This window comes from Calypte anna, chromosome 1 (genome assembly GCF_003957555.1).
Source record: "Calypte anna isolate BGI_N300 chromosome 1, bCalAnn1_v1.p, whole genome shotgun sequence".
NCBI classification, from domain to species: domain Eukaryota; kingdom Metazoa; phylum Chordata; class Aves; order Apodiformes; family Trochilidae; genus Calypte; species Calypte anna.
In genome coordinates, this window is record NC_044244.1 from 12132869 (window position 1) to 12149239 (window position 16371).

The 16371-nt window shown below is 36.4% G+C and overlaps 1 protein-coding gene across 3 annotated transcripts in view; it reads right to left on the reverse strand.

Moving 5' to 3' along the window:
* PHTF2 (putative homeodomain transcription factor 2) overlaps positions 1–16371 on the reverse strand; it is a 68297-nt gene that overhangs the window by 25087 nt on the left and 26839 nt on the right. The window contains exons 3-8 of one of the 3 annotated variants that reach the window (XM_030447910.1): positions 15890–15946; positions 15447–15458; positions 11711–11780; positions 9150–9308; positions 4291–4456; positions 3458–3622 (exon numbers count right to left, since the gene is read on the reverse strand). In XM_030447910.1, coding sequence (XP_030303770.1) covers positions 3458–3622; positions 4291–4456; positions 9150–9308; positions 11711–11780; positions 15447–15458; positions 15890–15946 — 629 coding nt within the window. The remainder of the gene's footprint in view (positions 1–3457; positions 3623–4290; positions 4457–9149; positions 9309–11710; positions 11781–15446; positions 15459–15889; positions 15947–16371) is intronic. The other 2 variants (XM_030447918.1, XM_030447926.1) reach the window with 2 other exon arrangements.

A 16371-nucleotide genomic window follows, 5' to 3' on the forward strand; every position in this document is an offset into this window, starting at 1 on the left:
CAATGTACTAGCTCACCTACAGTTTTAATTTTCTAAGTCCATTAAGAAGATCATCTAGAATATTATTGAGGCTTTGGACAAAAAGGTCAAACTACTGACAGTAAACATGGTAGAAATATATTTCTGTGCTATTTCATAATGCTATGTTTAAGTTAATGAAGATAAAACTTCATTAAAAGAGAAAGATAAGGAAAAAAAAGAGAAAGATAATTATTTAATGGAAAAACCGCTGTTCAACTTCTGAAATAAAACCGACTTTCAGTGGCAACTTACTGTAAAATAGTAAGTTTGAGTAACTCAGTTGTGAGCACTAATGAAATTAACGCCAAAATTAAATTATCTGCAAGGAACAGGAATGCAGAGACAAAATTTTTATGCATTAAATACATTTTTGGCACTTCTTAAAAATTTTTTTGTAATAGTGCAAAAGGGAATGCAGTTCTCATCTCAAAACTATACACACACATTCAGTCAGAGACTTCGTCCTCAAGTTACCAAACTGTATGAGTGGAGTAATAGGACTTAAGTCTTCTAAGTTTGATTTGAGAAATTTTTATACATTTCACATGAAACTTGAAAGCCACTACAAAGAAGTAGCCTCAATATTGAGTAGGAAGAATCATAGAATGGTTTGGGTTGGAAGGGACCTTAAAGATCATCTGGTTCCAACCCCCCCCTGCATGGACAGGGACACCCCACACTGGACCAGGCTGCTCAAGGCCCCATCCAACCTCTCCTGGAACACTTCCAGGGAGGGGGCAGCCACAACATCCTTGGGCAACCTCTTCCAGGAAAGAGTTTCTTCCTAATGTCTAACCTAAATTATGACATAAGAGACAAAATGAATGTATGCATATACATGTCATTTTTTCAGTTAGAATTTCACTAGTGTTTATGTGCTAAAACTGCAAGACTGGTATTTATCTGATACCAACTAAAATTCATTTTGAAAAACAGGTAACTTGACTGAAGCCTTTCATTTATTTCTAACATAGAAACCAAAGTTATGTTTTGTATGAATCCCTAAATTTAAGTGTGAGCTTTAACTCAGAAAAGCATAAACTTGGACTTAAAGTAAGAAAAAAAAGCAACATGACCAGTATTTCCCTACCTGAAAGAAATTTAGTTTCCTAAAATTACTATGTATATATATACATGTATATATACACACACAGACACACATATCATTAATCAACTTTTTTAATGTCATGATAGAATTAAAAGTATTTAAGAGCAGGACAGGACAATACCATGAATAAATCCAGTCTTAAAGCTTGAACATGTGCATAAGCTAAGTCAACAATTACTTTCAGTATTATTAATGTATTAGCTAAAGAAAATATTAAGAGAGATTTAAACCAAATTTCTGTTAGGCTGTAGATTTTCACTGTTAAGTAGTCTATTCCCATGTACAGTCATTGGGGTTGGTAAAAAAAAAAACAACCAACTCTCCTCCCTGTTCATGTTGCAAAACTTTTAAAGAAGTTACAATGATATGATTTCCATAGTCAAATTAACAACACATGCAGAGAAAAAAAGAAGTCCCGAATCATTACTACATTCTGAATAAATTACCTATTTGGATATTGCTCTCTTCCAGGGAAACTAACAGTATTTTCCAAATTGCCCCTCTCCTGGACTAAAGTTTAGAATTATATTTTATTAGTCAGACTGAGTTTTGCCATTCATAATGATATTTTTTGAAAACACAATTCCAAATTACCAGTGACCTGAGTGTAGGCAATTGGTCTAGGTACAGAGTCCTGCCCTAAAGAAAATAATTTCTTATTATGCTTAATATGCATGAAAAGCTTCTGTAAATAAACACTAATGAGACATTCTAATATGCTCTATAGAGCTTCAAAACACATCTTAAGAAACAGATGTTACTGTACAGCTTCTTTGCACTGAGATTTCATATTATTTTCTTCAGTAACACCACCAAGTAAAGCAGGCAACATACCCCATGCTGCACCCCTACTTACTCATTCCCAGCCCCACTCTGTCATCCCACTGTGCTGACAAAACTGTTTGCATTACCACAACAAAATGACATGAAGAAATTGATCTACATTATGTGATGTGAACAAAATGTTACTTTTCATCTGGATGAATTCTTGATAGTGTTTGTATGGCTCCCATCATACAAACAAATGTACCTTTGCAATTTAAGAGTTAATAAAAGCCTAAGGGCTACTCACAGCATTCTCAGTCAACCTTGTGCTATTTATCCTTTGAAAATACTGTATATACTAAGTAGTCGCCATTGAGGCCTAACATAAATATATACACACATAAACACACTAACTCTCATTAAATGGTTTAAACAAGTCCTTAGAGCAAGTCCCACACACCCCTTCTTAACTGAAAACAGCCCAACACATAGGAAGCTAAGGAAAAAAAATCTTACAGCACTTCTCCTCTCAGTGCAGATCAGTATCTTCAATGAATGGAAAAACATTCAAAAGTTTACAAGATTACACTGCAAACATACCAGAAAGTAATGCATACAGACCCAAAGAACAGCAGTGGTGTCTATTACATTGACTCATAGTTTGTCAAAGCTACCTACACTATATAGGAAAAAGTCAAATGAACTTTCCTCTTGCCATAATTTTAAACATTTTTATAAACTTTTCCAGAGTTTCAACCAGATATTTCCAGAACATAACAACATACAATAAGCTTTACAAGTGGTTAAGAGCACATATCATGAGTATGACGGACATGTTAGTGTTGCCATATTTAAGATGCAGCATGCTCCACAAAACATTAATGTAATAACTTGCAGTATCCCTTTTCTCAATTTTGTACTATTTTATATTTTCTCTTGTTAATAAATGCTGATGTATAGCACTCACAAAGCTACACGCACAGTGAGCAGGGATTGCTACGGATGTTTTTTAACAGTTTTTAATTGCCCACTGCAATGTACTGCGTTAGATCAATCGCTTGCAAAAAAACTCTGGATTGTAACAGGGTTGGATGTTTCTTCCAATCATTAGAAGATATCTTCAAAGTTTATTTATAAAATAAACACTGTGCTTATTTGAATCCTGAAAGTTTTCCTTCAGGAAAAGAATGTGATTTGATTACAGTGACAGTCCAGGAAGTGTCCCCTCGGAGTAATATGCAGCTAACATAAAAAAGTAAAATTAAAGAGCCAAATTTTGTTATTGAATTAAAATTGAGAAGCAGAGCTGGTTCATTCCTGATGCCCCAACTTGAACATAAAAATGTAATTTAACTAAAAGTTATTTAAATATTGTTTCAAAATTATTGTGTCAGCATTTGCAAAAGTCAAGAAACAGCACATGAGTGTATGTTCAAATACTGGAATGAGTATACTATTAAAAAAAAAACTAGATCAAAAGTTTAATCATTACATTAATGTTTGCTTATTTAGAAAAGGGATAGTGCACCTCTAACACATATGTAGCCTTGAATAAATACAAACCCTGATAAAAAGAAAGCAGCATGCCAGATATCTCTGAAGACAGCGCCAATACTGCAAGAGGTGCTTGTACCGTAGCTCTGCACTGTTCCTTCCTGAGTGTTATCTGTGGTACTAGAGCCATCTCCTTCCCTATGTACTTCCAAATGTGCTGCTTTCCTTAATTTCCTTCATCAGGAGAGATTAAAATTGGAATGTAGCTTTATAAGTGCAATCTACTTGTTCTATAACGTGTTCAGCAGTTTAAGCATGCAAAAAACAAGCAAGACTTCAAAATATTTTGCTAAAGCTTTATCACATCAATTTCATAAACTTCATTTACTAAAACAACACTTTTTCATTGCAATAGCACTTGAATCCAAAATATATTTTGTGTCATCATCAGAGATCATTAGACCTGCCAAGCTCTTACTGCAGGTTTTCCCATTTTAATGGGAATTCAGTGTAGCAAACCATACCCAGTGAAGTGCTGGAAGACTTAGGTTCTACATTTCCAACAGCAACTCCTTTCACTTTCTCAAAGATCATTAGTCAGTATTTCACAGAGTTCTAAAACTTAATTTGCAGCAATATAAATACTGTCACTCCACCACTACACAGATACAAACTGTTCTGAAGCAAAATGTCATATTCAATGCATTAAAACTCAAATAAAACAATGCATAAATTTGTAAAGAGCACCAATTAAGCACTCATTTTAAAGTTTCAGATAAAAATAGTGCATCAGTTTCTCATCTCTTGCAAAACAGAGACTATAAACCCCAATATATTTTCATGCACACTCTTTAGAATAGTTTAACAACTCTAAATTATAAGTAATTTAATATAGAGAATACCTTCTTCTTTTAACCCCTGTGCTGGGAGGTGGCTTAGGAGTTCGTGTTGAGACAATCTGACAATGCACAGTTCCAAGTAGCAACATGAGCCATATTGGCCCAATTACTTCAGTCAGAGGTATATTATGTGGGCTTTGGGCTGTACAGAATAACACTACAGCAGCAACTGGAAAAGAAGGGAAATGAAATTGAGTTAAAAATTTGAAATGTGTGAAATGGCCAACTTGTTATATGGCTTTTGTTGAAAAGAGAAACAGTCAGAGGTAGTCTGTTACCTGCATTTTAAACAAACCTATAATCTGAGAGGAAGGAATTATAATTGCAATGAAACAGGCAGTAATAAAGATTTAAACAGCAGTCTACTGTCTTAATATCCACCTCTTAAGCTTGTGATATTACAGCTATTGCTCAAAAAAAAAAAAAGCAAAATTAAGTAAGGTGCAGGGGGGGGGGGGGGGGGGCAACCATTTGGAAAGCCAGATCTGTCATGAAACAACTTTAAATTAAGGTTCATTATTCAGTATAATGACAAAAGCAAAAAGCAAAGTTCATTGTTAAAGCAGCCCAAAGAGACTTAATTCTTAATCACCTATAATGATGCAGCAAAACCCAACAAATTCAGTGAGTGCAGGACTCATCAAAACAGAAGAAGGTTGTTCCTTACATGTTGAAGTCTCTCCATCCTTGGAGATATTCAAACCCTGACTGGACACAGCCCTGAGCAACCTGTTCTAGCTGACCCCACACTGAACAGAGTATTGGACTCGATCTCCAGAGGTCTCTGCCAAACCATGGTTCTGTGGAACCATCCATCTATGTCAATACTGTAATGACTAAAGACAAGAGGCTAAAGACTCTAACTTTGTATTCTCTAGCAGAATACATTTTGAAGTTCATGTTCCAGTCAAAAAAAGACAAAGCTGCTTCTTAGACAGGAATGCATTACATGCAACTCCATGTACATTTCATTTATATATGTGTGTTTTTCTAGTAATGAGGAAAGACCAAAGACAAACCATGTAAACTATGAGGTAGTTCATCTGAAGTGACCAGGACTCTAACTAGTACTTGTAGTTGAAAAAAGGACAACTTCAAATTCCATGATTTACTGTTAATTTTGTAATTCTACGACCATTTTTTTGTACATATAGCCAACACCCACAAAGTTCTTCTTGCTCATGTATCCAGAGCCCAGCCATTTCTATAACACAGCACTGTCTTCACAGGTTTATCTAAAGACAATCAACAAGTTTGAAGCAGATTTAAGGGGCAAACCCTTTCTTTTCACTGCTTATTTTATGTTCTTGTTGCCCTGCCTCTATGGCTTGGAGAGCTGTGCTCTGTAACTCAGCTGAGAGAAGCTATCAAAAAAAAAAACATGAAAGAATTCAGAAAAATAATAAGGGAATAACTCTCTGTGCCTAAAAAACACACATCCCATGAGAACTTGGTTTTATTCTTGTACCACCAAGAAGCTTAAGTCCCATAACTGAGATTTACTCCTAGTGTAAAAAACACATAGTGCAAGTTCAACAGCTTTCATTGGATCTCTACTAAAAGCAATTGGAGAAAAGAAAGCCACATGCAAACCCATATGTCAAAATCAAACACCTCAAATATATTGTGTGAAGCCACACTTAACACAGCAGATACCAGGATGTGGTATTTTCCACTAGAAAGAGATTAGATGCATTTTGCATTAAATAATCTTCAGCAAGGTAACCAGTATTAAAACCTTGATAAATGTACAAAACAGTGGAATTACTTTTGAATTACTCTAGTTTCCCATCAGTCTTTTCCCTAAATTAAAGCACAGAAGTCTTACGTAGAACACATGGGATATCTTTTATTACTATTTTATTATATCTACTATTATATGGGGAGTACATTTTTTTGCTGTATGAGGTTTATCAGCAAAACAGTATACATCAATTAGAAATCCAGCTTATTAAAAAATAAACAAATAGGTAGACAGAGAGATACACACAATATTCCCTCTTCCTAAATTATCTGATTTTCCCACACATACAATCAGATTTATAAGTGCAAATAAGCCCATTTTGACTTTTCCCATACAATCTGGATAAACATACACTTCTGAGAACACAGAGCTCCACAGAACCCTGGGAAATGATTTGCAGGAGTCAGCCTTCACAAAATAATTTCAAACTTCACTACAAGGTTTTTTCTGCTACTTCAAAAGCATTTAGCAAAGCAGAGTGATCTAGAAGAAATCAATGGATTGCAGATTCCCACCATGAAGTTTCACATACATTTAAGATGTCACCAATTGCCTAGCTTTGCAGTAGGATAAGAGAGAAATGTTGAGTCAATAAATACTAAGTGTCAATATACTTTAGTTCAGACTATCCTAGAATTACTCCTACCAACAAGCCAGGTCTTAGAACAGAATTTCTCAAACTACCATTATTTTCTTACTTATTTTTATCATTTGAACTTGTGCTTTTCTAAATTACAGTGGTTTATTTTGTGCAACCAACACAAAGAAAATCATATTGCATACTGCAAAAAGCTGTATCAAAGAAAGCAACTGCCTTTCAAAATACAAACATTTTTATAACATTTAATGCTTTAAAATATTTGTATTATCAACTTTAAAAACACATGAATACATATATGTATCTCACCACAATAATCATTATATCTCTATTAAACCTTTTCCTTTCATACTTAAGAAATAAGCTAAAGAGGTAACAAGAGAGATGAGATAATACTATAGTTTCACACTTTATTTTCCTATTAGAATTAATTAGAATTAGCTAATCAATTTCAGAGCAAGTCCAAGTAATGCAGTTCATAAATTTATAGAAAATACAGAAAGTCTGAGCTACAATACAAAGTTCAGATATAGGGTAGAATACAGCCACTAGAATTTGAAGTATTTTGCTGTTAACTTTTCATAACTTCTGGTGCTGCCTTACTAATTTTTGCACAAAATTAATAATTAAGTACACCTTCTGAGTAAAACATAAGGAAAACTTATATAAATGCTAAAAAGAGAGGCTTGAGGGCAGTTGTTTTAAATAGTTCCCAACAAAAGAATTTTGTCACTTCAACTTCACTTATGTGTACATTAAGTCTTCCAATTTATACCAAACACGTCAAAAGCTCTGCAGTTAATTCAGCACACTTTAAATGACAAGTGTTTGATACAGTTGGATCATAGTGTAATATGGAATACTATTAATTATTTTCCAGCATTTGTTGACTCACATCCTCAGAAATATGGGAAATATTTTGTCATATTACAGATCATGCGGATTAGAGAAATTATGAATTCCAACCATAACTTGAGTAAATTATAAATCCTGTTAATTACAAGATAGCTCTGTAAATAATGTCCTATAAAACCTGCTTGCACTTAGAATCTGCATTGTTTTACTATTTTGCTGCTAGTCTTATGAAGGCTCCACAAATTAAGTATGACTATATATTTACATAAATTTAAGAATGGGAACATAAAGAATTACTATAAAGGTGTTTCTCAGAATAAGCCACGTACGAAGATGGTAACAAATAAATTACACCTATGCATTTTACTACCTATATTAGTATAAATTAGATTAGATTAGTATAAATTAGATTGTCTACCATAGTATACACATGCAATGATACTTAAGGACCTATTCTGAAAATAGGGATAAGTTCTGATAGGAGAACATATGAATATTTGTCCATATTTCAAGTTTTGGGGCACTGGCACTGTGACAGTAATTTTTATTGCTGCTATCATCATCACATAAGAGGCACTGTCATCTTTTTTCTTTTTTAAAAAGTCCATTTCTTGTTTTAAATACAATTTTCAAATGACACAATGATTCACAACTGCAAGGACAGATGGCAAAATTGAAAAAAGTAATATTTTATTTTAATTGGATTTCAGTGGAAAATTGTCATATAACTTCTCATTAATCAGCTTAATGAACTTAAATTGCTCCCAACTTTCATTAACCTTCTGCTTCATTTGTGTTGTAGGCGTTTCTGATACACTTACTCTTTTTGTGATTTTCACACTTAAGATACTGACTCACTATATTACATTCTGCTCTAATTTTCCTTATGTATGATGTATGGGTCACAGTCTCAACAATAATTAAGAGAAGCACAGAGTCAGGTAACTAGAACTCAGGACAGAGCATCCCAAAAACTGTTTTCTGTTTGTTTCATTTCTGTTTGTTAACAATTGCCCAAAAGTCCTCCTGTACTCTAGGACAGGTAAAATGAAGATGCATAGATGCAATAGAAAAAATAGCAGAAGCAAAAGAACAATAAATCTCCAAATTTTCAGAAGCATGGCTGAGGTCTGACTAAAGTATAAGCTAGGTTCACTGCCTCTAATATGACAACACATGGAAGGACAAATATAAACTAGTAAGAGATCATCCTACCAGGATGTACAAACTATCCACACTTTGGCAGGTTTGGCCTTGCTTGCTGCTGGATTAACACCCTTGATCTGCACAAGTACCAGAAAGACCCAAAGCCCAAGACAAGATACATTGCCTAAACCAAAGCTGTCTTTGATATTGCTCTGTCTTGAAGAGACAGCCCTGGAACCTAAACTATTATATGGAGATGACAAACTAACATATGTGCTAAATGCTGTAAAAAGTCTCTGAATAATCTTATATTTTCTCTCTTATATTTTCAAGTATGCCCCCTTTATATATAGCAGATATGTTAACCAAAAGACAACATGCTTGGGACTGTGTAATTCCAGTACTTCAGAAAATATTGGAATGAACCTTAACCACAGATTGAACCAAGTGACATACATCAGCTTCCATATGATTAAAATAAAGCATTCAATTGAAGCTGATTCAGTAATCCAACTCTACCTTGAAGAAGGTAAAGAACAAGCAGCCAGAAAAAGATGACCCTCGATGTCACTTGTAGCCACCACCTGTAGAAGACTGGAAAGAAAACAACTCTCACGATTCCTTTGCGGGTCAGAGATGTCCAAGGACTTTCAGGTTTTGCTTTAGCAAAAGCAGACCCTTTAAAGAAAGAAAAGAAATTTTGATTCATTTCATTGTTATGGCTAACAGTAGCTTTAGTTGTTCAAAAGCAGAGTAATAGTTATTTATATAATGGAATATTTGAATAAACCTAGTACTTCCACCATTTCACTACCTCCTCAATCCAAAATCTGCATAAATTGTTGGTGCCCTCTTGACTGCATTATCAGCAACTTCTACAGATACCTACATTTTGCAACGTGTGGATAACAAAAGATTGCTTTTTCTTAAAATGTCAAAATTATTTTAAAAATAAAATATTAAAAATTACTCTGTTTCAATATGGTATCAGAACTTGATATGAAGCAGCAGTAACTCATATGAAAACCCCACGTTCTCATGCAGACACAGCTGAGCCCTTTCCCAACCCAGCAAAGGGATCTAAAACATCAACATCTATAAATTACTCCAGCCCTGTCATTCAGGAAAATGGAATAAGGTTGAGAAGTATAGAGGAGAATCTGACCAACTGAGGACTAGCCCTAGGAGCAGGGAAGACATCCAAACAATAATATATCTTTGTCTCTCCTTCTACATATTTTTTTCTCTCTCATTAACACGTCCTTTCTCTCTCATATCCATCCATTTCTCTCTCTTCCTGTAAATTCACACTTCTCTGATAACTAGAAAACTGTGTAACATTTACTTAATAGGGATGTGACATAAATTATGCCAAGGCTACTGCTTAGAAAGGGCAACTACTGCCTGCTGTTACACCATTTCCACCTTGCTTACATGTAGAACTGGGGTTCTTGAGGTCTCTGTGGGCACAAGGAAACACTGCCAGTACTGGAACTGCTTTAATACCAATGTTGATATCCACACAGAGCAGTCACTTAACTGCTATTAATGTGTATCATTATATTAAGTGGCCTACTGCTCTTAATTCCTACAAACATCTAGTTTTCAGTTCTGACTGTCTGAAGTTCTAATGTTATTGTTTTGGTTTCTTTCTTCCATGTTCCTATTTTTAAAGGGTTACATGTTCCCACTTTTAAAGGGGTAATTACATTGTTCAGCAATATGATAAAAGCTCATCTGAACACCTGCAGAGAAGCTTTTCAAATAGGTAATGGCAGGAGCCCAAATATGTCATCAGGGTTCTCCCAGACCCATAACTGGAGCCATCAGCCCATTGAAGGTCCATATCCACAAGGCCAGGAGGCATGAGGGTGGGTGGAAATCCAACTCAAGGAAGGAACACCTTGACCAGGTCCCTGTCCCAGAAGAGCTTTCAGCCCCATCGTCCAGGTGTGAAACCATAACCATGAGCCATTGGTAAAAGGAGCTCAGATTGCCCAGAACTTTCTAATGGATACTCAAGGAAGAAACCAAGGGTATAGATGATTTGGGGAGCAACAAATGTGGGGAAACTGAAGGGTAAGGGGATGAAAAGGACTGGACATGCATAAACAGCTGCTGTCAGTGCACTGCTTGTCTGCCCGTGTCAGGCACCTGATCAGCAATGTCTGTAGTTACCTTCTTGCAACATTCCTCAAACGATTTCCTGGGTGAGGAGCAGCCTATTGCAAGTGCACCCATATGTACCAGGGGTGAGTGCCAGCACTGGGACTCAGGCTGGATTGGGGCCAGAAATCTGTAGTGCCATGGAATTTGTGTGCGAGTGATCCTGCAGAGTGAGTGAGCGAAGGGGCCTGGGGACAAGGGTGGGAGGGGGTCTCTAAGGACCAGCCCTGGGGAGAGGGGGCCTCTAAGGACCGGCCCTAGGGCAGAGGGGGCCCGTGTATCTGTAAGGTGAAGTGCTTCAGTTAATACAAAGCTGAATTCAAAGAGCACTACCTGGAATTAATTCAGGACATCTTGCTGGCTCCTGGGCTCATGGAAAAAAATGTTAAATGATATTTTCCCTAACATTAACCAGGAAAGAGGGAAAAACGTAAGACTAAATGAAGACTTCTTTAAAAGTCTCATATCATCTGAACTTCTATTGCTGGTTTTTATTTAAAATGTGAAAGATATATTCAAGGCCTAAACAATTTTTGGTCTCCCAAAGTTTCAATATGGCCTTTCCTTTAGATGTCAAAGGATTTGGAAGAAGTCTGAATGCATGACATTAAGAGATTGCAGAACTAATAATTCCAAAAGCTTGATCTATGGCAATCCACGTGTTTGGATTTTTTTTGTTTGGTTGTTTTTTTTCAAAATCTTAATCTATACAACAAAATTTAAATGAAGTTTTTAAGCCTTCAGTTTAATCTAGAGGCCATATTTTAACGATACTTCCTATCCATCATCTCTAGAGATGAGTTACATAAGGTTGGATGATCTTTTTTTAAATACTGATATATCCTTGTTACAAGACAGAGGATGGCAAGTGTTTTTAAACTGAGAAATTCAGCTTTGTCTGTCTCAGGACTTACCTCTTACAAGATCAACATCTATGAGGTCTGGTTTCACATGTCCTGTTTTCTTTGGTTTGTTTCTCAAACCCTATAATAGGAAAATACTATCAGCAGGCAACAGATGTTACAAAAGAAAACCTATTGATTTGGTCAGTAATTGTACTTAATCTATACTGTTATTGAAAATGGAGAAAAAAATATATGAACTTTATATTTATGAAGTGCTATAAAATAAGCATTCCAAGAAACAAGGCACAATAAATGCCTTTTACACACTTTATAAATCTAACAAAAACCCAATCAGTTACTGACCCATTAGGTAATTTTTCAAGCAAAGTTAAACACTGAGCACTCATCTCTCATGTCTTGGGATTATGCAGACACTTGCAAGAATTAGTACTGCATTCACACTAAGTTTTCAGAACATTTGCAACAAATTACTTTTCTGAATCTCTTTTCTCCTTAGAGGTTCAATTAAACATTACAAAACATTTGCATTGCAACTCCTTGATTAAAAATCTAGATAGCAATTCATGCTGTAATGAAAGAGCCACTCATCAGCAAGTTTCATCATCAGAAATAGAAAAATACTTAGTTTTTCTTTATATTGAGTTTAGATTAGCCTATTAAAAGAGGAGAGAAAACACCATACAATGCAAAAGCAGCAGGAAAAAAGCAAGTTTATCTTGTCTTTGAGAAACAGAATCTTACTTCACTGAAAAGCCAAACTATCCTGCAAAACTTTCAAGTTTGTTTTTAATGCTAAACTATAATGCTGTACTCTGAAGCCTCAGAGATAGCTGTGGGCTTATTTTGATGCCTTTAGATGAGGCTGGTCACATTAGCCAATAATGATGATTCCACAGACTACAATTCATACAGAATAAAATCTAATATTTCACAAAATATTTTAGATTCAAACAGAATTATGAGGAAAGCAAGTTAACCCTTCTCATTCAAAAAGCAGTTACATTCACTAGTGACTGTAGACTTCCACCACTATCTTTCATCCATGTGTAAAAACATTTATTACTTCAATGTAAACATTAAAGACAAATGAAAGCATAAAAATGAAATTGAAACATCAGAGAAATCTGGCAATAGTAGTATCTTCATAAGAACAATATCAAGCAAATTGTTCAGAGTGCAGCTCAAAACATTTCTCACATCTAAATTCAACTAGATTTATACATCATGCTGAAATAAAATTTTTTTAAAGTCTAACTGTTGACAATTCATTAGATACAGAATCATCACCTCATGTGTCTACTAGAAAAATGAGAGTATGCTTGAAACAAGACAATATTAATACATAGAACTGAAACGTGGATGGAACAAAACGTGCTCTAAGGATGACAAATACACAAAAGCAGATGTATCGTAGACTTAAAAACTGCAAAAAGCCTAATGTGCAAGATTTTTACAGAACAGCTGTTTAAAAACTGTATAATTTTATGTAGAATGAGAAAACAAGCCCAGGATTGGAAATTATTACGATTCTAGAACTAGCTACAGATTTTTGTGAAAACTTGGAGAAAATATCCACTTTTCTTCATAAAAAGAATATAAAGAATATAAAAAGGGTAATAATAAAATGATGAATGACAACAATTTTCAAATGTATAACTGCATATAGGCCACAATTTTTTTCTTTAAAGTTTAAATTAAGCTGTACATGCCTCTTAAAAGAACTAACACTTAAAATCCTAGGAAAAAAAAATCACTGTGGCTAAAACTTTGCATTTTAAAGGAAGAATTCTGAAAAAAAACAAACAAACCCAAACAAAAAAACGCCAAAAACCAGGTCAACACCTTAACTTGATGAATCTTTCATAGGAAAAGAAGTAGTGACACATTATTTAAAAATTCCATTGGCCAAATCTCAAACACTTTTCAGTATCCGTGGACTACACTGAACTGGTTCTTCTACTTGTTGTCACATGCAGTGACATAATTCCATTTATTAAGATGCGATTTCTCCACTCTCCTAACACACCACAATTATTTGTAATATGTGGAATACATGAGGATAACAGCATTGTTTCAAACTAAGGCTAATTAAAAAAATTATTTAGTGTTTCATTCTGTTTAGGCCATCCAGTTAGTTCATACCATTTCTAATCAGCAGCAAACACATTTCAGATAACTAACTGCAAAAATTAAAAAGTTTAAATTAAAAACCTTAAAAATAGTTGCTATTTTTGTAACAGTTCTTTTGCAGTTTTTAGAACTGCTCTTAATCAATTCTATTCCAGTTCCAACTAAACATATTTTCTACTAAAAATAGTATTTTTTAGATTTTTTTACTGAAGTTTTTATAAATAGTACTGTATTGGCACTGAGATTAAAACACTAATGTGCACAGCTTGAATTTAGTAGTCTTTTTTTGCTGTCACCATTATTACACTAAACTCCATAGACAGAAATAAAACCGGACACCATCATTAATTTGTTAGTTATTGGATTCCTGAGCCAAACGAGATGCATTTTGAATAAGCATAAGGCATTATTTGCAACAATGTATTATAATATTTTCCTATTATAAAGTAGCTTAGAATTTATGTCATATTTGAGGTTGCCAACAGGAGCCTGAAAGTGAGTAACCCCACAGGGTCTTGGTTTGAGGTCCCTGGTACATTTCCAAACGCTGTCTCTGCACCCACAGAGATTCCTGCCCGTGCCAACAGCACTTCCCCAGCTGCTCCCCCGGGTCAGAACCCCCAGCACCTCCCCACCACCCCCCGAGGTGCCTGGCACGGCTACAGCCACCGAGTCTCGGCCGAGCAGCTCCGGGCGGGCACGGCGGAGGAGGCGGCGGCGGCCCCAGGGGGCTCGGTGCCGGGGACGGGCTGGCTGGCCACCGGGGAGGGGGGGCTGGCTGGCCACCGGGGAGGGGGGGCTGGCTGGCCACCGGGGAGGGGGGGCTGGCTGGCCACCGGGGAGGGGGGGCTGGCTGGCCACCGGGGAGGGGGGGCTCGCTGGCCACCGGGGAGGGGGGCTCGCTGGCCACCGGGAGGGGGGGCTCGCTGGCCACCGGGGAGGGGGGGCTCGCTGGCCACCGGGGAGGGGGGGCTGGCTCGCCACCGGGGAGGGGGGGCTGGCTCGCCACCGGGGAGGGGGGGCTGGCTCGCCACCGGGGAGGGGGGGCTGGCTGTGCAGTCAGCGCAGTGGGGATTCACAGCAAAGACTCCGGTTTAGAAGCACTTATAAAAATACCATCAGCTCCGGCTTAAAAGGGGTTTTTTTGTTGTTGTTGTTTGTTCGGTTGGTTTGTTTTTTTGTTTTGTGTGGGGTTTTTTTGGTTTTGGGTTTTTTTTGTCTATAGAGAAGTCGGGGAGCTATGTAGTTCAGGTCAGGAGCAGTTTCCATGTAATGCAAACAAGTTCCCCCAGCATGGATCTACTGAAGGACTGGGGAGGAAAAGACAAGCCAAAGGGAAACTGATGCTGTGTATATTTTGCTAGTGTTAAGTATTAGCAATGCCTTGAAATCCATGCAGAAACAGCATACTTCTTGCGTGCAATATTTTGGGGGGGGGGAGGTGGAAACAAACAAACAATCATGACCCACATTAATGGCAAGAAAATGTGAATTACCTTCATAGTACACAATCCATAAAACTATTACATATAGGATTGTTTTCTCCAAAACAACTTAGCAATATTGCGACATTGATGGCACTGTTAGTTAAACCAAAATGCAAAGAACACTGTTAAACTGCTTGTTCAGAGAAACAAAGCCTGGGAGTACTTACCAGTCTAATAAACTGTACAAAACAATGACAGCATCATAAAGGAGGAAAAGTAAACTGCAGGTATAAGGTAACTAACTGAAAGCAAAGAGAGCTCAGATAACTGACATTAGAATACACCACAAAGAAAAGTGATAGAGGTAGTAAAACAACTAAGCCCTGGATTAAGATAACTGGAAAGAAAAAAAAAAATGTACTGATGTGCAGAAAGATGCAGTACTTTAAGAGCTGCAGAGTTATTAACTATGTAAAATAAATGGAGCATAATATGCCAGTTACATTTGCTTACACTCCACAAGTCTGGTTTTACTTTACCAGTATTAAATACCACCAGATACAGTAAATTACATCAGCAAACACAACCACAGACAGCACTGCTGATAACTGGAAAAAAAAAAAGCAAAAAAAGCAAAAAAAAAAGCGCTGAAATGCTATAATTTTATTACCTTTATTTCCCTTTGCTCTACTGATTTTTCCCATATTTGTTGATCATATGCGCCAATCTAAAAAGAACACACACAAAAAAATCTACATTAGGTTTTAATGATCAAACGCAATCAATCTGTCTTCAACAAGCATGAAGACAGCTCGTTATTTCCCTGAGGAGGTTTATTTGCAAAGAAATCTTTATCTTTTCATTCCATCTTGGCTGGACTGGAGTCAGCTAAGTAGTGAATGAGCTGTGATGGAAGCGAGAGGCAAACATCACACCTCAGCCTCATTACAGGAGCTGTGGGACAGGGAACTCAGAACTGCCTCCCACCTCAGGCTGGGATTCCTGACAGGAAGCAACACCAGCAGAGTCTTTCAGTTAACTTCAGACAAAATATTCACATAGAGATGAAATCACATCTTCAATTAATTTGTTGTTTTTTAAACCATCTTATTCTATGTTTCCATATTTCACTCCAGCCCCCTTGTCTCCAGC